The sequence below is a fragment of the Labrus bergylta genome, chromosome 2 (assembly GCF_963930695.1).
Source record: "Labrus bergylta chromosome 2, fLabBer1.1, whole genome shotgun sequence".
NCBI lineage: Eukaryota > Metazoa > Chordata > Actinopteri > Labriformes > Labridae > Labrus > Labrus bergylta.
In genome coordinates this window covers 32,673,130-32,698,107 of record NC_089196.1, presented here as the reverse complement: position 1 = coordinate 32,698,107, position 24,978 = coordinate 32,673,130, and the positions used below count along the sequence as shown (strand labels likewise).

Sequence of the window (24,978 nt, the reverse complement as noted above, 5' to 3'; positions counted from 1 at the left end):
TGAATCAGAACTCACTTTATAAATTGTACTGCTCCCTCATTCTTCCATACATTACGTACTGTCCGGAAGTATGGGGTAACACATATAAAACAAATGTGAACCCAATTTTCATACTACAAAAGAAAGCCATCAGAATTGTGAATCATACCAATTACTGTGAATCAACAAATCCTCTATTCATCAAACTACACACTTTAAAACCAGAAGATCTAGCTGACCTCAACACTGCTGTTATAATGTACAAGGCACAGAATAATGCACTTCCATACAGCATCCAGGAACTGTTCAAGGCTAGAGAAAGCAAATTTAAACTAAGGGGAACATGTATGTTTAAAAAGTCAAGGGCAAGAACTAACACCAAAAGTAGGTGCTTATCTGTTAAAGGGGTTAACCTATGGAACAATTTAGACAACAAATTAAAAATGTGCAGCTAAATTAGAAAATTCTAAAAATTGTTCAACTTCAAGGTACTAGAAAAATATAAAACATCATTATGATAATGACACCAACAGCAGTACTAATACTGCTGCTATAATTATATATATATATAATCTAGTTATGTACATGATCTATATATATATATATATATATATATATATATATAATACAAACGTATAGAAAGTATATAATGGTTTATAACTATAGTCTGACTATAATTAATCATTTATGGAAACTTTTCATTTATTTATTTTTTTCCTTTTATTGTTTTGATTTGGTTAACTGACAACTGTTTTCTGTTTTGTGAAATCAGGTTACTTTGTTAGTTTGTTTTATTGCAGCTATTATTGTTTTGATATACTGTATAAATTAAATGTTCAAAGGGTAGGCATAATAAGCCTCGGCTTCATCATACACCTTTTCGGCCATTGTTTTTTTTTTAAATTGTATTGTTCGTGTATGTTCTATGCTCTGTGGTCATGGACCGAAAAAAATATTTATTACTATTACTACTAAAAGAGATGAAAGTGATCCAGGTGAAAATGGATAATATTGAAAAACAGCTAAACAGCAAGGTAGATGGGCTATACAAATCGCTGGAAAAGATCCTGAAAGGTGAACTTAAGAAGTGTGTGAAAGAAATACAAGATAACATTGATTTGGAAATCAGCGCACTTAAATCGCGCTTGAATCAGCTGGAAGAGAAAATTAAATCAAGCAACTCCAGCGCTCCAAACAAATACGATCCGGATGTGTCGATTGTCATTATGGGTTTAGCATATAATGAAGACGAAGATTTAGAAAAGTAAAAGAAGTGTTTGAAGGCGGCTGTGCTTGTGAGCGAACTCTGACACCAGTTGCAATGCAGAGATTGCGAGCCAGAGGTCCGGGCCTCGGTGTGGTGAAAGTGGCTTTTTCTTCAGTGAAAGAAAAGGTGGCAGTGCTCCGTGGGAAACAAAACCTGAAATCCAACCCGAAGTTCAAAAGAGTGTATGTCCAATCTGCAAAGTCACACACGGATCGGATCATGGAATCAAACTTTAAAATGCTTCTGTGCGATCTACCAGTTGGGAAGGATTTGTACGTGTCGGGAAGCGGGAGGCTCATCAAACGAGGCGCACCTGAGGCAGCAACGCCTGCAACAGGCGAGCAGAGTGTCCGGAAGAAATGACTCATCCTGTTTGTCTCTTGTGCACTGGAATATAAATGGATGGACCTCTACAAACTGCGAGCTCCGAAGTTTATTATTACAGTCGCAAAATCCAGATATTATTTCCCTTAATGAGACACATTTATCCGGTGACGGTGTTATTGAGTTAACTGACTATACGTGGTTTGGAAACAACAGAAACAAACATACAGGCCTATGTAGTAGGTTGAAAACGCTACATATAAAGTTTTTATTTAAACAGACACCCTCCTAATTTTTTGTAATATTTTATGAGCTATTCTAATTGTAATGACAGATTTCACATGGTAATATTCAGTTTACCCAGGAGATGGCACTATTATGCCACTGTGGATTCCCTAGAGAGATGTTATCACTTAGTCCTGCACATGCGCAGTTCAGACAATAAACAAATATGAATCTTTATATCTCAACTTTAAGCTGGTTATGTATCTAATGAACATGCAGTTTAATTTCGCTGTCATGTTGTAACATGAGCTACAGTTTTATATGTTTTGTATGTTCCTGTCCGTCATCTAGAGAGCCGAAGTCACCTGTGTAATGTCATAATGGCAACTGTCTCCCCACGCCGGATACTGGTCATCAAGATCCAGAAGAGACTGTCAGAGCTTAGTGCAAGTCAGCTATTCCAAGTTGCTAGTTCTATTGATGACGGCAGTACTACTAGTAAAGTTGATGAACTAAGTGAACCAGAACTGTATGACCTGATTGTTGAGTTCTTAAGAGGTGAGAAACTGAGCGGTCTGGAAGATGAAGGCATGGCCCAACTCCTCCTCCTTGATGACATGCTGAGTGACCTGCTGGCTGCAGACACTGAAGGGACTGGAGCTAGCCCGGCTGCAGATGTTGAGAGCCGCAACGTAACAACACCCTTAACCAACCAAAGTTTGTTCAGGGTACCTTTCTGCACACACTTTATCAAAGTTTGAATGAGAAAAACAACCATGTCAGACATGACCTCAAACCCCTTCTCACTGACTTGCAGGTTAGTGATGACTTTCTTTTAGATCAAATCACTAAGTCTACTAGTGAGGAGGCAGAGAGACTGAAACGCCTTGGTACTGGTGCTAAAAACCGACCAGCGACTGTAAGCTCAGCTCAGCTTGACAGTAGTGACTCATCTAAACAGACCACAGTTGACACTGAGTTACAGGCTAATCGTGCTGCTATTAAAGAACTGACTGCACAGGTGTCCTCACTGACAAAACATCTGTCTCAGATGGTGAAACCTACTGACTGTGTGAAACCTGAGGACCCCTGCCCAACAGCAACCCGTCCTCAAGCACCCACATCTGAGACCAGAGGTAGATGCAGCGACTGTGTAAGACAGAGCAAGATTAAATGTTCTCACTGCTTTGTCTGTGGCCAAGCTGGACATCGCGTTGTTGGCTGTCTTCAAAGACAGACGTCGGGAAACGGGCCGAGGTTGCTGGTGAGGGGCAGCCAGTGACCTTGACAACTGTGGAGACCCCAGTAAAGACCAGCCACTCAAAGACAGTAAGTCCTGTGAAAGCAAACACACAAAGTCAACAACCACAAAAGAAACTCTTAGCAAGTCTCATCAGAAAATGATGTATGGTCTCATGTGCTATCAACGGAGTTCCACTACAAATGCTGCTTGATTCTGGAGCTCAGGTGACGTTGGTCGGGAAAGCATGGATGGAAAAGGCCCTCCCCCAAGTCAAGATTCAGCCTCTGGAAACTCTTGTTACAGACCAGCCATTGGAGATTTCTGCAGCAAATGGCACAAATGTTCCTTTTGACGGATGGGCAGATGTTGACCTCCAGATTCGTAGTAAAAACCATGGACATGTCAACATTCAAGTGCCTACTTTAATAACAAAGTCAAAACTGTCTTAACTCTCCTATTTTAGGCAGCAATGTCATCGCTGAGGTAATCAAATCAAACAAAGAACAGAGAAGTGAGGTTGATATTTCGGCTTTGCTTAAAGAAGCTTTGAGTGTTAGTGACAGTACAGTAGAAGCTATAGTTTTTGCTCTACAGGCTGAAACCCCTGATGAGATAGCCTTTGAGTGTAGTGTGAGAACAGGGAAGAAAGGAGTTTCTATTCCTGCAGGACAGATTTTCGAGGTCAGGTGTAGGATCAGGGAATGGCCACAGGGTGGGACAATGCTTTTTCAATCCAGTCTAACCAATAACTATCCAGAAGGGTTAGATCTGTTTCCAGCTTTAATAGATGTTCCAAGTGGGTTCAGCAAAATTGTGAAAATCCCCATTCAGAACTCTAGTAAACAAGACATCTTACCTCACAAAGAAAACGGTCCTGGGAACTTTAGAAGAAGTTACTGAAGTGAAACCAGTCAACTGTCTTCCCAGTGTTTCAGAGCCAGATCTTCATTCCTCTGTGAATGCACACTCAGCTCAAGTTAGAACAGACATGCAGAGAGAAACAAGTGATAATAAGACAAAACATGCGACAAAAGAGAAGTGGCATCCACCTGTCGATGTCTCACATCTGGAAGAGGATCAACAGCAAATGGTCAAAGACATGTTGTATCAAGAGTCAGATGTGTTTGCTAAGGACGATTCTGATATTGGTTGCATCCCTGACTTGAAGCTAAAGAGCCACCTCAAAGATGATACACCAGTCCAAGCATCATACAATTCAGTTCCAAAGCCCTTGTTTAAAGAGTTTAAGGAATATGTACAGAACCTGCTCGAACAAGGCTGGGTCAAAAAGGCTACTTCACCCTACTCGTCTCCTGTGGTCTGTGTTCAGAAAAAAGACAAGAGTTTGCATCTATGTGTTGACTTTCGGGGCTTAAATCGCAAAACCATTGCTCACCGCCACCCTCTCCCACGCATCCAAGACTTGTTGGACAATCTAGGAGGCTACTCTTGGTTCTCAATTCTTGACCAAGGCAGTGCTTACCACCAGGGCTTTGTCGACGAGAGCTCAAGACACATGACTGCTTTCAGCACCCCTTGGGGGCTTTATGAGTGGGTTCGCATCCCGTATGGCCTTACCAACACCCCAGCAGCATTTCAGAGGTGCATGGAGGGAGTGCTGGAAGGTCTCCGAGAGATGAGTGCTGCTCTCCGAGAGATGAGTGCTGCTCTCCATATTTGGACGATGTGCTGTGTTATTCTAAGACTTTTGATGACCACGTTGAGGACCTGAGGCGAGTACTCTGCCGCCTGCGAGAGCATGGTGTCAAACTACGCCCAAAGAAATGTGAACTATTCAAACATCAGATTAGGTATGTAGGCCGCCTAGTGACTAGCGAAGGTGTCCAGATAGATCCTAAAGATCTCGAGGCAGTTCAGCTGTTGAAAAACAGAGAGCCGAAGAATGTTGGAGAAGTCAGAGCTCTTCTAGGGTTTCTAGGCTATTACAGAACATTCATACAAGACTTCTCAAGGATAGCACGACCACTATTCAAGCTCATAGAAAGTTCCAGTGAACCTAGCAAGAAAGCTACTTTAGCTAGCTCTACCAAGAACAAACTAAAAAGCACAAGCAGTGGCCAGCTTCCTTCAAGAACACCTGTCCAGTGACCACCCGATCACAGTGCTGTGGTTTCATGCTTTGTTGACCTCCTGACCAGTCCACCGATTCTAGCTTACCCAGACTTCAATTTACCATTCGTCCTTCACACCGACGCATCAAATGAAGGCCTGGGAGCTGTGCTTTATCAGCAACAGGGAGGCAAACTCTGTGTCATCGGTTATGGCTCAAGGACACTCACACCAGCCGAGAAAAACTACCATCTCCTTTCTGGCAAGCTTGAGTTCCTTGCATTAAAGTGGGCGATCTGCGAGAAATTCAGAGGCTACCTCTATTACGCACCCATCTTCACTGTTTACACGAATAATAATCCCCTTACTTATGTTTTGAGCACGGCCAAGTTGAATGCAGTCCAACGCAGACGCTGACACCCTTTCTCGATACCCAGTGCAACTTCACAACCACCTAACAGAGTTCACAGAGACAATGCCCCCAGATGTTGTTTCCGCCATCTGGCAGGGGGATAAAGCAATGAGAGACAGTGATGTACCATGGGTTGCCGCACTGAAGCTGCGTTCGGATGCAGAGGAAACTCCATGGAAAAGTATTCCAGTTATCACTCCAGAATGTGTACGAGCTGCTCAGAAGGAAGATGCTCCCATCTGTGAGGTGATTAACTTGAAAAAAAAAGGATGGAATGTAAATGAGAAAGACAAAAGACAAATGGGACGTAAGACACGCAGACTAATACATGAATGGAACAGACTCACACTTGACAAAGGAATACTGTTTCGGCAGACAGGACAACGTAAACAGTTGGTTCTACCCAGTAAAATGAAACGAATTGTGCTCAAACACCTGCATGATGATATGGGGCATGTAGACACCGACAAAGTCATTCACCTGGCAAGAGAGAGGTTTTATTGGCCTTTCATGCAACGTGAAATTGAAGACTATGTTATCCGTCAGTGCCAGTGTGTGAAACAAAAGCGACCACACATACCAGAGAAAGCACCCATGGGTTCAATAACAACAAGCTCTCCTTTAGAACTCATCTCCATTGACTATCTCCATCTTGAAAAAAGTAAAGGCGGTTATGAGTACATTTTAGTTTTGGTAGACCACTTTACTCGCTTTGCGCAAGCGTATCCAACCAAGAATAAGTCAGGTAGAACTGCAGCTGAAAAGAAATTCTATGACTTTATTCCACGCTTTGGGTGCCCTGAAAAGCTACATCATGACCAGGGCAGGGAGTTTGAGAACAACCTTTTTCAGAGACTCCAGCAGTTAGCAGGAATAGGCCACTCTCGAACCACCCCTTATCACCCACAGGGGAATCCCACTGAACGACTGAACAGAACACTTCTACAGATGCTTCGCACACTGAAGGAGGAGAAGAAAACTGAGTGGAAAGACCATCTGTCACACATAGTCCATGCATATAACTGTACGAGACATGAGTCCACAGGCTATTCACCGTTCTTTCTCCTGTATGGAAGAGCGCCACGTTTGCCTGTTGATTTGCTCTTTGACCTAAAACCTGAACAAGAGCCACAGTCCAGACAAGAGTTTGCACAGAAATGGGCTTCTCGCATGCAGGAGACGTACAAGATCGCTTCAGAGAACAGTGGAAAGTCCTCAGCTAAAGGGCAGAGATACTATGATCGTGGCGTTAAAGGCATGATTCTGCAGCCTGGAGATAGGGTGTTAGTCAGAAATCTATCGGAGAGAGGTGGCCCAGGCAAACGCCGAGCTTACTGGGAAAAGAGAGTTCGTCGTGTTGTTGAGAAGATAGGTAATGGACCTGTGTACAACGTTCAGACGGAGACAGGAGATCGAACCCTTCGCGTCCTGCATCGTAACCTTCTGTTACCTGTGAATGAGTTGCCTTTGGAACATGATGAGCAGAGTTCTCATGCACACAAGAGAAAGCAGAAACAGAGTGACAGTAACAAACAGAGCAGGGACACAACAGAGGAGGAATCTAATCATTCTGATGAGGAGGAGTACACATATTCTCTCAGGACCTTACCTGTGTACAACAAGAGGTGCACCCGACCTCTAGTGCCAAAGCTTACACCACACCGTGAACTCTGTGCTAAAGCCCCAGAATTGCAGCCAGTGAGACAAGAACGAGAAACCATTCAAATGCAGCAGCCACATGAACCTGATCCAGTTGCAGTGTCAGATGCAGTACCGACTGCGGATCGAACGGCTACAACAGCTACTGAGCAACTGCAGGAGGAACACATAGTGGGTGAAGCAGGTCCAGAACAACATAAAACAAATGATCGTGAGCCTGACGCAGTTTCATCAGAAGAGGAGTTGCCATCTGTGAGGAGGTCAGCAAGAGCAATGAAACCTCAAGAAGTGCTCACATACGACCATCTTGGACAACCTTCATACCAGCCCTGGAGGCCGGGAGCAAACCTGATGTTTGCCTGTGTCCCTTACCCTCCGCAATTCTACCCAACTGTTCCTGGTTCCTGTTACTACCCTACACCAGTATGGATGAACTAGACCAGTAACAAGACTTGACTTGACTTAAGACATTAACTGACAAATGGAACAGACTGTACTTTGACTTTTCAACTTTCTAGACTTTTCTTTTGTTAGTTTAGTTCTAGATTTCCGGAGACATCTCTGAAAGCAGGGGACAGTGTAGTAGGTTGAAAACGCTACATATAAAGTTTTTATTTAAACAGACACCCCCCTAATTTTTTGTAACCACATGTAGCATGTTGCTAAGTTTAGCCTCGCGAGCCGAGTGGGATGAGTAGTTTCGTCAGTGTAAATAACTCAAGTAAATGTAAAGCAAACGTTCCAAACAAGAGGAATATATGTGATGATAATGGCCATAATGGTGATAATGATATGATTTTACGTTCTGTTTCACATGATTGTTGAACGCTACTGTGACGCAGCGCTGCCATTTTCTTGCACAATGGTTGTGTACAGAGACACGGGAAAGTGTGTTGTTTGTAATTTGTAATGAAGCTGTATGTGTAAAAGCTTAGTTAACTGTGAGACTAGGAGCAAAAGTCTAAGTAAATGTGTGTAATGTTATTATATTTTGATATCTTTGTATTGTGAATTGTATGTCTGTCTACATGTATTTAATTTAAAACTATTTTGAAGTATGTGAATGTATATTATGTTAAACAGTATTTTATTTTAATTTGTATTGTCAAAGAGTTTACTTTATTATTTGATGAAATGTGTTGGTTAATGGAAAAGTTGATGTGTCAGACAATAAACGAGCTGACGTGAGCAAGACGCTAAAAGTTTGTCCTCTTATCATTCCGCAGGCTACGCAATGCTTCCCAGCCTGTGTAACCTTTGCTGCCGGTCCAGATTTCCCCTAGGTCTGGTGCCGGTAACACCTACGTGCCCCAAAGGGCTCAGGAGGAGTCGGTCTCTTAGTTAAAAATGAACTAAGAGACTGTAACACATTTTTCAGTTGTTTACTAACTCAGGTTTATTCTTTCGATACAGATGCAATTTATATTTTTGGCAACTTTAATAGTCATATTTTGGATAAAGAGGACTGTATTGGGGATTTAGACAATGTTCCACCCAGAGTGGCCTCAGATCTGTCACTAAATAGCCATGGTGAATCTTTTCTTGAATTTCTTAGGGACTCTAAATGCTGTGTTTTAAATGGCAGGAAAAATCTAAATGATGATAATTTTACTTCCTCATCGGTAAGAGGTAAAGCTGTGGTGGACTATATAGTCACACCCCATAATTGCCTTGAGACTTGTCTTGCCTTTAAAGTAATTACTGCCACAGACCTTATAGATCAAAATGCTGCAACCTGTATGAACAAATAACAGAAAAAAATAAATCATTTTCCAAATCAAAAAGGAGATGCAGAACTTTTCCTGAGAACTTCTTGTCCTCTGACATGTGTCAATTTGCATTATTAGAGTTGATAAAACAACTTGAAGCCTGTCAAAGTACACAAAACAATGTTGATGGATGGTACAATGAGTTCTGTGATATGATGATTTTAGAAATGGAAAAATGTCAACCCAAAAATTTAAATAAATACAAATTTCAGCAGGTAACAAGGTGTTCTAAACCTTGTAATGATACAGTGAGGAAACAACAACTGAGAGAAAATTACAGGCAAGCACAGTTTACATTTGATAAAAAAATAAGGTTCTACAAAAGGAAGTTTAGTAGAGGGCAGTCCTTGAGATTAGACTATTTACAAACCAATAATCCACAACAATTCTGGAGGGAAATTAACAAATTAGGCCCAAGGAGAATACAGAAGATACCTGTGGAGGTTGTCCTAAGCAATGATGTCCTGGAATGCAGGAAAGAGTTTGTAATTAAAAAGTGGAAGACAGATTTTGCTGATTTATTTTCAGGAAGTAATATTCCACCAATTTTTGAAGATGCTTTTCTTGAATATGCATGTAAACTAAAGGACGATTTAGAGAGAAACATGGGCGGAGAAAACTATTCACCAAATTTATTTTTGAATTATGATATTACCTTGGAAGAAGTGAAAACTGCTATAAATAAGTCTAAGCTGAAAAAAGCAGTAGGTGTGGAAGAGATCCCAAATGAAGTATTAAAATCACCTCCTCTTTTAAACATGCTTTTCTGTCTGTTTAGGTTTTGTTTTAAACACAGTATCGTTCCTTCCGCGTGGTATAAATCTATTATCAAACCTATCCCAAAGTCATCTAAGAATGACCCTAGGATACCACTCAATCACAGAGGAATCAGCCTTCTTAGCAGTGTATAAATTGTATAGTAGTATTTTGAATGCTAGGCTGACCCAGTATCTGGAAACAGAGGAATATTTAGTTGATGAACAGAATGGGTTCAGAAGGAATCGAGCCTGCATTGATCATATTCACACAATTTCAACAATTGTCAGGACAAGATTTGCAGAAAATAAATCTACTTTTGTATGTTTTGTGGATTTCCAGAAGCCTTTTGATTGGGTAAATAGAGAGCTGCTAGCCTTAAAACTTTTAAAAGCAGGTGTGGATGGTAAATTCTATCAAGCTCTAAAATCACTGTATAGCTGCTCTGTTGCATGTGTTCAGGTAAATGATTTTCAAACTGATTGGTTTAAAACCCCTTTTGGTGTTAAATAGGGTGATGTCCTGTCCCCTAGTTTGTTTTCTCTATATATAAATGACCTGGGGTCTCATTTATAACCGTTGCGTACGCACAAAATGGGGTCTGAAACTGGCGTACGCCTTTTCCCACGCAAAGTTTGTGATCTATAAAAACAAACCTGACGGTAAAATGTGCGCACCGGTAAGCAAACTCTGACCCAGACGTACGTTCATTTGGAGGCATGGGAAATTGGCGACACAGAAGGTGAAGTGGTGAATTGAAGCCTGCAGAATGTATATTGACGTCTCTTCCACATTTTATTTCACTAAATATCAAACTTTACTGACAGATCCACGTCATCATAATCATTCAAACCGATGATTTTATTTAGGCTATAATCGCGCATGTAGTGAGCCTGTCATGATTTGGTTTCTTATTTTCAGAGTTTAGGTTTTCTTGTTGTTTTTAGTTCTCATTCTTGTCTGATGGTGTTGTTTCCCTTGTGTGTTTTCTAGGTTAGTGTTTCATGTGTTATTTTTCTAACTTCATATCCTGGTGTTTCTTTATGTTCTGGTGTGTTTTGTTTCATTCTTGAGTTCTGTGTGTCTTCAGTGTTTCATGTATTTTATTTTGTAGTTGTCCTCAGTGTTGTGTCCATTCCTTCTTCTGTGTGTTTCCCTCCAGTGTGATTGCCCTGATTGTCTTCACCTGTGTCATTAGTCTCACCTGTGTTTGATTACCCCTGTGTCTATTTAGTCTCTGTGTTTCTTCCCTTCTGTGTCAGTTCATTGTATGTTGTTGGAATGTCAGTTTTGCTCGTGCTCCTCTGTGGCTTCCTGTTTTTGATCCCTGTGTTTTTTGTTGAACTGGAAACCTTTGATCTGCCCCCTCGTTTGTATGCATTTTCATTCACGTGCTGCTTTGCATTGACCGTTTATGGTTGAATGTGGGCGTGTAGAGGGCGGAACATGGGCCTAATCTACGTGCGCACAATCTACGTGCACCTGCACATTGCGTGCAGGTGTGCGTACGAACGGTTTTATAAATCTGACTCATTTTGTGCGCACGCCATTTCTGGGTTTTTGGCACACGTACATTTTTAGTATGGATTCTCCGCACTCTTTTATAAATGAGACCCCTGGCTCTTGAAATCAAGAATGCTAATTTAGGTATACATTTGAATGATTTAACTGTGGGTACTTTGTTGTACGCGGACGATATTGCTCTGCTGGCTGAATCGGAGGATGATTTACAAAATATGTTAAATTTAGTTAAGACCTGGTGTTGCAGATGGAGGCTGTCAATAAATCAGAGTAAAACACAGATAATTCATTTTAGAAAAAAGGGTGTCCCAAGAAGTGAAAAAAGCTTTACTTTTTGGGATATGCCATTACAAAATGTATCTGTGTATAAATATTTGGGATTTTGATGAATATATGAATTATGAAAATGGAATTGAACTCCTTGCTGGTTCAGCTAGCAGAGCTTTGGGGGTTGCTGTTAACAAATTAAAAATATGTAAAGACCTTGGTTATTCTACTTACTCTCAACTGTATGATGCATGTGTTTCTCCCATTTTGAATTATGCTGCTGGGGTATGGGGATTTAAAGAGAAGAATTTCAGATGCAGTACAAAACAGAGCTATTCGTTGTTTTCTGGGCATTCAGAGATTTGTTCCCTCTTTGGCTGCTCAGGGTGACATGGGTTGGATTCCTGGTATAATAAAGAGGAAATGCGACATGATTAGACTGTGGAATCGTTTTATTATGTCTGATGACAGGATCAACAAAGTTTTTCTCTGGAGTAAAGTTCAGAACTCTCCATGGGCTGCAGAGCTTCATGTTGTCTCTGAAGAAGCAGATTTACAGTTTATCTATAGAAATAATTTATCATGCAGCGTAAATAAGATTAGAAAAAAGTTACTTGTTGTATTCAATGAAAAATGGTTAAATGAAATATTGTTAAAACCTAAATTACGAACAAATGTCCAAATAAAGCATAATTATGATACCGAATTATATGTTAAAGCAAACTTACCAAGAAATCAAAGATCTTTGGTTGCTCAATTAAGGACAGGAATCCTTCCTTTGGCACTTGAAGTTGGCAGATTTAAAAATATCCCAGAGGAACAGAGAATTTGTGATTTAGGAGAAGTGGAGAGTGAATCTCATTTTCTTTTGTATTGTCCCTTTATGAGGAACTGAGAGTACCTCTTTTTGATGAAATGTTTGCTCGAGACCATCAAGTGTTTTGGAGTAATGACGATGTCAGGATGGAATGGTTGTTTACTTTCAATGTTTATAACTTGGACTCTTTTGTCACTGAAGCCTGGAGGAAACGCCAGGGTGGTTTATATTGTTCGTATTGTTTGGGATCTATTTTTGGTTTTTGGTCTGTTTGTGTGTTTATATTGGTGTCCTGTAAGCCCTTGTGGGCTGGGTCATGCTAATGCATGCATGACACAATAATAAAATAAAATTCAATTAAATTCATATACACCCTGAGTTTGTTTTTACTACACACACTTGGTTTTTCTATCAGAAAAGTGTAACTGTCTGGCAGCCTTTCCCCCTTTGGCAGTCCTGTCAAATCATCCATCCACTGAGCGAGAGCATACAGGTCGACGGTCTCCTCCTGTTCATCGTTGTTAACTTATTCCAGTAATACCCTCGATCCCGGAGTGAAAGTGACTTCATTTGTTCAAAGAGGCTCTGAGCATCTCTCTCCAATGTTTTGAATTTGGACTGCAGTACCCATTTTAAACACTAGGGGCCAGATTTACTAAAGGTTTGCGTGTCTTAAAACGTGTGCAAACTTGATATCACCAGCAAAAAATGTGCTATCTGATCTACTAACGGCACGCAGTGAGGATTGCGTCTTTCAAATGAGCAAAACAACACGCATTGTCCTTTTAGTACGTTTGCCTTAATGAATATGCAATATGGGGCGTTTCTGCCCTAACGTGCAAAATACTGGGAGGAGAAAATGCAAACAAGTTAAGTTAGTACACGCATTGTGATTTACCAAGCCTGACAAAAATTGCGGTGATTGTGACGGTGTCTGTATTTAACACCTTTGAAAAGAACGTGCTAACCCAGGAGACCAGCGTTACGCACAACAGGCTGCTGTTATTGTAGTTAGGAGGAGACATAGGCACAACAAAAGAAGGCATAAAGATCACGTTTTTCCCCACAAGTGTTTACATGTTTCAAATGACAGAAAAATAAATGGCATGCATTTATTTTTTTAATTTGATTAAATATTCTAATCATTAAGGAAGAGAAACACCATGATTAAACTACATGCTATTGTTGACATTCATAATTTTACATGGTGAGCTGTGGCAGATGGGCAGCTCCTTCAGCCAACGCCTCCTCCCCCCAGGTGCAAAACAGAGCGCTTCAGGCGCTCCTTTGTGCCCACTGCCATAAGACTGTACAACAGCAGCCACTGTGGTACAACACTGCCTCTCTTCTCTGCTGTTTACATTACTTGCTGCTATTTATCATACCAAGTCACTTTAATCATCACTCGTCACTTTATCTTGTCATTCTCTGCAAATACTGTCTCAATTCTCAATTCCCCCAGTTAACTTCATCATTCATTTTATACTGTATATACCCTCTGTTTTTATTTTTATTTATCTTGTCTATTCTGTTTAATGTGTATTTTGAGCTTTCTTCTTCTGGGGATCAATAAAGTATTATCCTATCCTATCCTATCCTGAATAAACATCTTTACTTTTCTGTGTGTGAAACGTTGGATGTCAGAACGTTACATGTGTGGACTCTTTCACTTCCATGAAATCTCTAAAAACTCTTCCAGCTTTGATGACTGATCATCTCTGAATCGCTCTCTTCAGATATTTTTCATTTCTGTTTATGCTCACTGTGAAACACTTTGGTACAAAGCGTTTTTGTTTTTGACCTTTGACCTTGTCCCCTGTTACTCTTCTTTCTTTTCCCCGTGCAGAATAAGAGAACCTGTTTCTGGTTTCACATGTTAGAAATAAAGATGTAGAAATACTCAGTGAAGTTTGGTGTTTGGTCACTGACAGCGTCCAGAGAAGCTTCACTCTGACAGTTCAACATGAGGAGCAACAAAAAGAACAAAAATACTCAACTGTGCAATCAAACTGTTGTTTTTATTTATTGATTTTTTTTTTGCATTGTGCAAACAAGAGCTGTCTCCCTGAGGACGGATTCTCTCTCAGCTGCAGGAGGAAGTGTTAGAGGAGGTGACTGCAGCTTAAGCTCTCTCTGATTCTCCTCGTCTCCTCCTGCAGGACGTGATGACCTTGATCATCACCATGGTAACATCTACAATTTGATTAAGACTTTTCAGGACTTTTCAACTGGAGCAGAGTTCTTAGTGTGTGCACCAGGAAGGACTGCAGCTTCACACACTTACAGGAATTATCAGCTGGCTTTAAACACAGCAGAATGTTTTTTTTTTAAATTGTTTTTAGCTTTGGATGTGATCTCTGAGGCTGTGAGAGCAACTTGTTACTTTTTCTCAGAGAAGATTTCAACATTCAGACAGTGAGGAGGGAGACAACAACAGGGAAGCAGCTTCAACAATTAGTTTAAGTTTTGTGAGATCATTTTAGGTCTAAATCGACTTACAGGTGGAGGAGATGAAACTGTTCAGGCAGTACTGGGATCAGGAACCTTTCAGGGATGTGAGGAGCAAGAGGCAGGACTTTTCATACGATGTTCACAGCAGAAGATCAGCGTCAAACTGTCACATCACGCCATGGCCCGTTTTTTATAGACTTTGGAGCAGGCAAGGCGCAGGTGAAGCAGAGAATCTACGAGAATTATTGCTTGAAACATAACCTGAGAGTATTTCTGTCAGCAGATGAGAAAGAGCTCAGCTGTTCTGTGGTCGAAACAGATGTTAGGAGGCGACAGACATTTAGACGACTGAGGAGCAGGAGGCCGGCAGACTTTTAAAAAGCAGCTCTCAGCAGAGGAGGAGGACGATCAGCAGTCATGTTTCAGCAGAGCAGAAGGACTGCAGGTTGGATGTAAGAAGATTTCAGGAGGAGCTAACGTCATCTCAGAGAGGTTGTAGTCAGAAAAAGACGAGGATGAGTTTTTCCACTGTGCAGCCTTAAAGAAGAACTACTGACTGATGAGGAACATTAGAAGGACAAACTGAAGGAATAGGAAACCATCAGGAGTGAGTTGACAGCATGGTGATGGACTGAGGAGCACTGAGGAGTTCTCTGAGCAGGAGGGACCCACAGTTTGAGTTTCTTAAACAAATCTCACAAGGAGGCTGAGGACTTTAAACCAAAGCCAGCTAGGCTAGCTGAGGAGGAGTGTTGTTGCAGGTTTTAGCAGACTGAGAGAACGGCTGTGGAGGTGGAAAGTTTGGTGCAGGAGGAGATTGAGGAGACAGTCATCAGCTATTTGAAACGGTCACATGTTGAGGAAGACATGGTCGGACTTTGTGCAGGTTTTTTAACAGAAGAGGAGAAATACTGACACGTGAAGGAGCAGACAAAGAGGACTGCAACTTCTGTTGTTCCAGAGTCAGACTTGACTTAATAAGTGGGTTTAGGATGGAGAGATAATGTGGAGGTTTGATTGGAGGTTTTTCAGGTGCAGAGGAGACATGGAGTAAAAGGAGGAGGTGGAACTTATGATGCAGGAGGAGTCTGAGGAGGACAAACACATGTTTTTCACGACCTGTCAGGTGACTGAGGAGGAAGAGGCGGAGCTTTACTGAGGAGGTCTGAGGAGTGAAGCAGGTTTCTGTCCAGGTTTGTAACAGACTGCAGACACAGGAGGGTGGTGGAGGAGATCTTTGAATGGTGGAGAGGAGGAGGAGCAGGAGGACTCATGAGACATTTGGAGCTCATGGTGGTGAGGCGTCATGAGTGACAACTGACAACCAGCTACCAGAGGAAGCAACCAAAGGCTGCAACAAACTCAGGCAACTCACAGGAAACAGTTACTTTATCTTCAGTGTCGTTGTTTATCGTTTCTGAGAGCAGAGAGTCGTCTGAACTTTTTGAGAGAGAGAGAGAGAGAGAGAGAGGAGCAGCAACCACCTAATGTTTGTTTTTAACAAGTAGCATCTTTCTTCTGCTGTCATCTCTGATGCTTTCACTGTGCAGCTCTTTGTTTTCTCTCTGCAGACATTAAAAGGTGTCCTGTCTGCGAGGAGGCATAGTGTGGTGAGCAGAGGTCGTCCTCACCTGAGTCACATTCGTTCACTCACAGCTGACCTGCAGTGTGACAACATTAAAGCGGCTTCACGCCTCTGAGGGGGTAGTTGAGGGGGGAGGGACGGAGTGAATGAAGTTAAATTTCATCTCCGGTCAGCTCAGACTTCTTTTGACCCTCACCATGACCTTCATTTAACCTTCATTTAACCGTCACCAGGTGTTGTTTTAGGATTTTTATCAGGCCTGTCTCGTAAACTGAACTAAACCTCGATCAGGAGAAGAGAGAAGGAACTCAGCTGTTTGAGTTCAGAGCAGAAAAATACTCTTTATTTCTTTATCTTATTTTCTCTCTTCTTTCATGTCACATCGATCAGGACTGTACGGAGACTTTAGAGTCAGTGACTGGAGCCAGTCCACAGTTTTTTAACCCTTAACATGTCCTTTATCAAACCTGCCGATGTGTTTTTATTTTCTTATCATTCCTTCTTTACCTCAGACTGAAACTCAACCAAAGCCCTAACCCTGACAGAGGGAGATGGTGAAACGTGTCAGTGCTCATCACCTGCTGCTACAGTGTGGAGACGTGTGTTCATACATATCACACATGACAGATTATCAGCTTTATAGCTTTAATATAATAATTAACTTAGCTTAATTGGACAGGGCCCTGCGGCCCTGACAAACAGCACCCCGTAGGGTTCGACATAAACAGGCCACTTCTGGATAATGTTAAGGTCCAGGCTCGCGGTCCGGGTACTACATATTAATAAACAAGAACCAGGGCCCCAACCGGCCAACAGTGGCGACATGGAAACCAGAGTGCCCACCAGCACCGCACACGTAGCCCGGACTCGCTGCCAGCCACAGTGGCTACCAGCGGCCATGGCCGCTCCCGCCATGCCCCCCGAAACCCTGCCACATGCCGTCGCCCCCGTGAACATGTCGGGGGGCGACCGAGGAGGACAGGACGCCAATCGGGACCGCACGCGTAATGCGGACTCGCTGCCAGCCACAGGGACTACCGGTGCTACTAGACCTCCAAGATGAAGTCATTCATTTGGAACGAATGATTTTAAAGAAAGTTCTGATCAAATCTGGTAAAGAGCAAGGCTCTTTTACTTAAGAGCTTGGCAAAGCTGGTCTTCTGTGACTTACTAAGGCCCAGGACGCCCAGTAATGAGCCGTTGGGTCCGTGCCATTTCCCCTGCGCCCCGATGGGGAAACCCTGCACACGAACCCGTTTCAGGATTGGGTAGTGACCCCTAACTACTTTGGCAAAAGGCTTGTATTTGTGAAACTTGCTGTTGGCAAGATCACTGAGGGTCTCGTCTGAGCCCTCGAAGCCGATTGCTACATCGACAATGATAGCTAGGAGCCCTTTCCTCATCAGGAGGTCAGGGACTCCGACTGTTTGAGGAGTTCGCAGATCTCATTATGGTTCCTCATCCTATTCTTCTATAGCCCAGGGCAGGAGCTGACTATGTGCCACATGGTCTCTCGGTGAGATTTATATAAGCGGCAGCTCAGAAGGTTCTGAGCCGTTGGCCGGCCTCTAGTGCCAGACACCAACGTGGGCATTACATTGGATCTAAGCTTAAGAGCAGTGATGGTTCGCTCAGGAACCGCTCAGAAGGACTAAGTCGTCAGCAAAGGCCAAGGACGACACTGTCAAGTCCTTAACAGTTACCCCCGCCCCCCTCTCCTCAAGCAGGCGGAGAAGAGGGTCGTTTGCCAAGTTGAAAAGCAAGGGAGACATGGGGTCCCCCTGCTTCACTCCTCTGTGCAATCTAATCTTCCCGGTGAGGCAGCTCTCCGACTTGATCCTAGTAAAACACCGTTTATAGGAGTCGGTAATGAAGTTCCTGAGCGTCTCATCAACCCCCCTCTTGTCCAGCACCTCTGCAAGGTGTGCATGACACATCGAGTCAAAGGCCTTTGAGAGGTCAATAAAGACACATGCCAGTGAACCGCCATTCTTCTTGCACAGGTTGATGAGTCCATCCACTACCACGACGTTCTCGGAGCAACCAGGGGCTGGTATGAAGCCCCTTTGGCGGGGGTGCAGGGTGCACACTTCAGTCAACCGACTAGTCAGAACGCTGGACAGAGACCTCAAGATCACGGAGCCGATGGTAATGGGCTGCCATTTCTTTATGTCCCTCTGTAAAGAGGACTTAGGGTAAGGGTAGTGCGACTACCCCTAAGACAGGCAGGAAGACGGCCGCTAAGGACAATCGCATTGAACAGATCTGCCAGTTTGACCCCCTTTGGGTCCCACTTCAACAGATCCATCTTCCGGATGCGATCGGGCCCGGGGGCCGAGCCATTGTTAATTTTCTTCAGCGCCCTCAACACCTCCGCAGGTGAGAAGGAGCACTGAAGTGGTGCATTGTCGGCTGCAGGGAGGGCCGCAAACTGACCCAAGCCCTCTACCCCTGCCCCACACCTTCTTGTAAGCGCTCACAATGACTCCCTTATCGATGCTGCAAGCAACCTCCTCCACACCGTCTAATATCCACCTTGCCGCTGCGGACCTGTCCGCAAGCAGCCATTCCTGGGTGGTCTTATAGAGAGGACAAGCCCTGCCTTTCCTCCCGCCCTTCCCCGCTCTCCGCTTAGCTCTCAGCGTTCGACGTTGAACATGTAAGGGGTCCTGAAGCTCCACCGCTGGAGCAACCTCTGGATGGCCCCAACATAGCTATTGATGGTACGGATGTCGGTTGAAAAGAAGCCCCGCCTGGTGGTAGCGGACTGACCCGCCTGCACTAGGACCGGAGCCAAAACGGAAACCACTGGGACTGTAGGTGTAGTAGCTTCGAGGTCTAGAAGCTCGGCGTCTAAGGTGTTGGAGGGGACTGGGTCGACTAACACCGAAGACTTGCTAAGCATCCTCCACCTGGCTCTAATCTGGGGACGAGTCCGGCCTACTAGGTGAGAGACAGCCTCATCCAGGGCCGCTGCTGTCTCCCTTTTCACCGTTGCCAAATGGGATAGATATTTGTCCTTGGTGTCGCTCCTCGTCAGCTTGGAAACCCGTTTACTGTTCGTCGCCATCTGGGAATCCCGGTGATATGCCACCGTGTGCTGGACCTTCTATGGTTAGAAAGTCCTGCCTTAGTGGAGAACGACCAAGAGCAGTGATCGCACCCAAAAGCACCCGACGAAAACAGTCCGAGGTTTCCCTCGGCCACAGCCCGACACAACCCCTTTTTTTAAATTAAAAAGTATGTTAACATTAACTAAACATATTTTTCCCCCTATGTGATGACATCAAGTCGGGAAGTCGGCACCTCATTCTTTTCTGAGTGACGAGTTGTTTTTCCAACTTGAGCAGGTGTTCATGTGCATTTTACAACTAGGAATCTTGTTTTTCCGATGTGTTCCGACACCACCTGAATGCACCATTAGTGGACAGCGTGTTTAAAGGGATACTTCAGCCATTTGCATTAAGCTTTGTATCATTAGAAACCTGGTAGTATTTTTGAATGGTCGTGCATCCTGCTAACAGGCTCTATGGAGAAAGCTGATGATGCCGAAAAAAACTGATATGGATGAAATGAATTTTGAAGGCCTGACTGTCGGTAGCGGTGTGGACGAGGAGCTGGGGCGGACTGGTAGTGTCGGTGCTCTCACTGTTTGCCTATGGACACAGACATAGAGTCTGTTTTCTGACAGGAATTTCCAAGATGCCAATTCCTTCTGGAAGAAATCTCTGAATCAGTTGAGGAAACGGCCGTATGTGTTGTAGTAAATGTCTGTGAATAGAGGACCTTAGTGGGAGTGGCCTGCGTTGCTGTGCATTCTGGGAATTGTTGTGTTTCATCCACATCAGCCAAAAAGACACAATTCTACATATATGACCCAATGTCAATACAGATTCATGTTTCAACGGGTGAAGTATCTCTTTAAAGAAATGATTGACACGGCATCACAGAGAGACAAAAAAAGAGAATAAAGCGAAAGAGAGAAGATAGAAACTAACGAACAAGCCAGTATGAAGTGAAGTTTATCTAGCAGAGCAGAAAAAAGGATGTAGAGGGAGGAAAAAGAGAGGTTGATGTCCAAGCTGCCAAAAGTTAGAACTTTTTTTACAACAGTAGGCAACCGGAGGCACAGTGCTGCCCTGAAGTCCTGTGACGTCATGAACACAAGATTACAGATTCCTACAACTGGAGACGATGAAATAAAGAAACACGCACAGGAGACAAAGGAGATGAAGAGAAATACAGACAGAGAGGATGAAGAGAAATACAGAGACAGAGAGGATGAAGAGAAATACAGACAGAGAGGATGATAAATATCAGAGTATCAGCTGTTGCAGTGAGTCGCTGTACTTCTTTCTGTAAATGTGAAACGTCATCAGTGCATGCAGACAGGCTTTCCTCCATACCTTTTACCGTGACACTCAACGTAGACAGAGAGGATGTAATGGACTCTCTGTATTCCTTTAGCTCGGACCTGGCTGCAGTAATGTCGGCTCTAATGACTGCCATTTCACTCTCCAACACAGCCCGGACCTCAATCTTCAGAGTCTCTATCAAATCTTTGAGCAGGGAGGACAGAAGCTCACTTTGAAAAGTCTCCGTGTCCGTCGTAGATGCGGCTGCAGCTGAGGCTGCTTCTCCCCGGGGAGGTTTTTCAGTGGAGGCCGCGGTCGGAGTAAAAAGACTCGTGGTTAAAAGACATGTTTTTCTTCCTTTGGATGATTTAGCAGACATTTTGTTCAGTTTGTCTCAGTACAATGCAACAGGAGACTGAGTTACCTCCAAGTTTTCTTCTCAAAGTGTGTCAAAAATTATACTTTAAAAAGGTTGCTCTGCAGTGCTCTGAAATAAATCTACTCACTCCATTTCTTCTTCTTCTTGGTTTTATGGTGGTTGGCAAACAACAAACTGGTGCTTTTCTGCCACCTACTGGTCAGGAGTGTGGATCAAAATATCTATTATGTACTATTTTCTGTAAATAATAACCAGATAAAAATCTATTATATCTTGTCAACCAACTGAGTTTGTCCTACAGCTTCATTTTCTAAGTTATTTTGTAAGATATCTATTAAATCCAAATATACTTTAAAGGCTTTATATGCAAATTTTTCACACTTAAATATAATATAAATCAAGTATATCCTCTGAAAATAACTCTGTGAGTCATGACTGTTTACAATGGGTGTAACACCCGAGTCCCACTGTCTGTGATGTTTTCAGAGTCCTATCTTCAGTTTGTTTACATCGCCCGGACAGCCGGCTGACTCCTCCCCTCACGTATAAAAGTTATTTAATTGAGGGACTAGAGAAAAGAAGAATAACATACTGTACTCACTGCTTAACTGTGTTTCTAGATCACGCTCATTTCAGGTAAATTTACATGCAGTGTGAAGATACCAGCATAATAAAGATCGCTAGCATTAGCATGCTAACACAACAATGCAGCACAAGTTGTTTTGGTTTCATGCTGGTGCTCAAGGGCGACATCTGCTGGATCAAAAAAAATCACATAAAGCCTTTGATTTCTTTCAGGTTCTCAATCATCTGTCTTCTTATTAAACTTTATTTCTGACAGTGTCTAACAACATGTTCCACTGTCTCCTCTCGTCCACAGTAGTCATATTTGTGTTTTCCTGTTTTGAACAATGTGTTATTGAATCCAGTGTGTCCAAATCTGAGTCTTGCCACCTTTTCCTTCAGTCTCTGTTTAATAATGCTCTTCACTTCTGTTCCACTAATGCTAACTATCAAATCCATTTGAGTATGTTTTGTAGCCTCCTTTGCCACCTTGTCTGCTAAATCATTTCCTTTGAAGCCTTTGTGTGCAGGTACCAATAAAAACATCATTTGACTTCTGTATAGTGTTTGTTGTCTAAATGTCTGCTGTCTGAATGACTGTAAACTGATGAGTGATGAACTTGAATCTGAACAAATGACTGATCTCAGTGTTGGTGTTGTTTTAAAAGCACCTGTACACAGTCTTAATTCCTGATATTGGATAGTATCTAGTTTTTTAAGAGTTGTGCTTGCTGCTGATCCATATACAATACAACCATAATCTAATACTGATCTTATTCATCCAGTATGGCTTTCACAGCAGTCTACCCCCCACTCACAACATTTCAAACTTTCTGAACATGCAGCCCATGTAACCCTCTCATCAAACCAGAACCCTAAAAACTTAACGTGTCTTACTCTCTCCACTTCTTGATTATACAGTTTTAATTTGACATCACTCCCAATTCTTTTCTTGGTGAAAAACATTGTTTTGAATTTTTTTGGGGATTGTTGGGGCCTAAAACGGCTAAATTCACCACAGCTTTTCAAAAAAGTTACACACACACACACACACACACACACACACACACGAGAAAACTAAGACGAGGACCCAGATGCAGAATTAACAAAAAAAATATTTAATTAAACAACAACTCACTTTAGAAATCCAATCCGGAGAAAACAAGGAGCCACGAGTAAACTGACATACTACAAAAGACACAGACAAATGACATACAATGAACTGACACAGAAGGGAAGAAACACAGAGACTAAAGAGACACAGGGGTAATCAAACACAGGTGAGACTAATGACACAGGTGAAGACAATCAGGGCAATCACACTGGAGGGAAACACACAGAGGAAGGAATGAAGACAAGACAAGAAACACTGACGACAACTAGAGTTGTTCAAGAATGAACAAAACACAGTAGAACATAAAGAAACACTAAACACTGAAAAACAAAATTAAAAAAGACCAAATCATGACACCTAGACTTTTGAATAATACCAATAAAGTAATATTTGATCGTTTTGATCAGGACTGAAGTTGATCAAAAGATTTAACCCAAAAAAGCAGAAAAGCAATTAATCTGTATTATTTTTATAGCAGTTTTTGGAAGTGAAAATTTTTGTCCTTAATGAATCAAGAGGGTAGTACATTTTAAATCTGATGCTACACAAAAACTAATAATGCATCAAAGTCAATATTTTGTATAATCTTTGACATATTCAAGACTGATTTTAAAAAAAATCCCCCAGCCACCAAATATTTGTTATATGGAAAATAACTTTTTTATTTTTATTTTTTTAATAAATAATAACAGTGATCAAGTAATGAAATTGGCATCTAAAGGGTTAAAATCCTCAAAATGATTGAATGTTTGGTAGTTTTGAGCAGGGCTGAAGTTGTTTAAGAGATTTATGCAGAAAAAAGCAACAACTAAAAAAAGTAATCTGTTTTATTTTTATAGCAGATTTTTGGAAGTGGACATTTTTGTCCTTAATGACTTAAGAGGGTAGTAAATTAAACGGATGCCTGAGGGTTTAAAGTGTGTCCTATACAGCAGATTTGATGGTAATAACAGCTTATTTCAAGAACCTTCATATAAAGTGTTACCCAAGAAGAACTTAGACTGAGGTTCTGTCTGTGTTTAAACGGATGTCATGAAACACTTTAACCAGAGCTGTCTCAGTGCTGCGGTTTGGTCCAAAACCTGACTGGAAGACATCCAAACAGTTGTTCAATATCAAGAAGTTATTTAACTTCTGAAACACAGCTTTGTCTATCATTTGACCTAACAGAGGAAGATTTGATATAGGCCTGTAATTATTCATTATTGTCTAGATTGTTCTTTTCTAGTAGTGGCTTGATGACTGCTGTTTTCAGGGCCTGTGGGAAGACACCTGAGAGACAAGTTTACCATTTGTAACAGATCTGGAGCCATAACTCCTCCTCCTGCTGCCAATATCAAGACAGCAGGAGGAGGAATTTAATTGTTTAATTGTCACTTGTTTTTTATTGGTGAGATCAGAACAATACAGACATTAAAGAAGGGGGTCCATTGTTTTTCTGTAATGTAGAACATTTAACCCCCATTACCACCCCCACCCCCCATTATCACGCCCCCCAACCATGAAACAGACCAGCTGGACAGAGTGAACAGAGTCAGCTGATCTTCAGTCAGCAGTGTTTCTCAGACTGACAGACCACACAGAGACACTGAAGAACCACGAGACCAGAACATAAACCCAGGATAGAGAGGTTCAGTGAATGTGGTGTTGAAGGTGTGGAGGTGGATCAGTGTGTCAGAGGAGACTCTGTAGAAGGACAGAGAGCCAGCAGGACAGTCCACATACACTGCTACTCTGTGAGAGACAGAGGAGGAAGAGGAGGAGGAGGAGGAGGAGGAGGAGGAGGAGGAGAAGGAGGAAGAGGAGGAGATATTTGTTACTCCGTTATTGTGACTGACAGAGTAACCTTCATCAGAGCAGATCAGACTCCAGGACTGATCATTATATCCAAACCAACAATCATCATTGTCTCCTCTCCTTCTGATTCCTCTGTAACTCACTGATACATAAACCTTTCCTCTCCACTCGACCTCCCAGTAACAGCGACCAGTCAGACCAGTCCTACACAGCAGCTGAGGCCAGTAATCAAATCTGTCTGGATGATCAGGATATGACTGAAGCTCCTTCACACGTGTCACCTTCCTGTTGTTGTCAGACAGTTTCAGTTCTCTGTTCACTGTGTTTGTGTCCAGTTCCAGCTCACAGGCGTCTGATGGAGAGAACGAGACACAACACAGCTGCAGGTTATCATCTGTTCATTCATCAACAACTTTACTGACAC

General features: G+C 42.4%; 2 protein-coding genes across 2 annotated transcripts in view; one reads left to right on the top strand and one right to left on the bottom strand.

Moving 5' to 3' along the window:
* The window catches only part of LOC136181101 (NLR family CARD domain-containing protein 3-like), a 785,212-nt gene that overhangs the window by 438,169 nt on the left and 322,065 nt on the right, over nucleotides 1-24,978 (top strand). The window lies entirely within an intron of this gene.
* Nucleotides 22,758-24,978, bottom strand: part of LOC136181122 (NLR family CARD domain-containing protein 3-like) — a 236,446-nt gene continuing 234,225 nt past the window's right edge. The window contains exon 5 of the mRNA XM_065961524.1: nucleotides 22,758-24,906. Coding sequence (XP_065817596.1) covers nucleotides 24,320-24,906 — 587 coding nt within the window. The 3' untranslated portion in view covers nucleotides 22,758-24,319. The remainder of the gene's footprint in view (nucleotides 24,907-24,978) is intronic.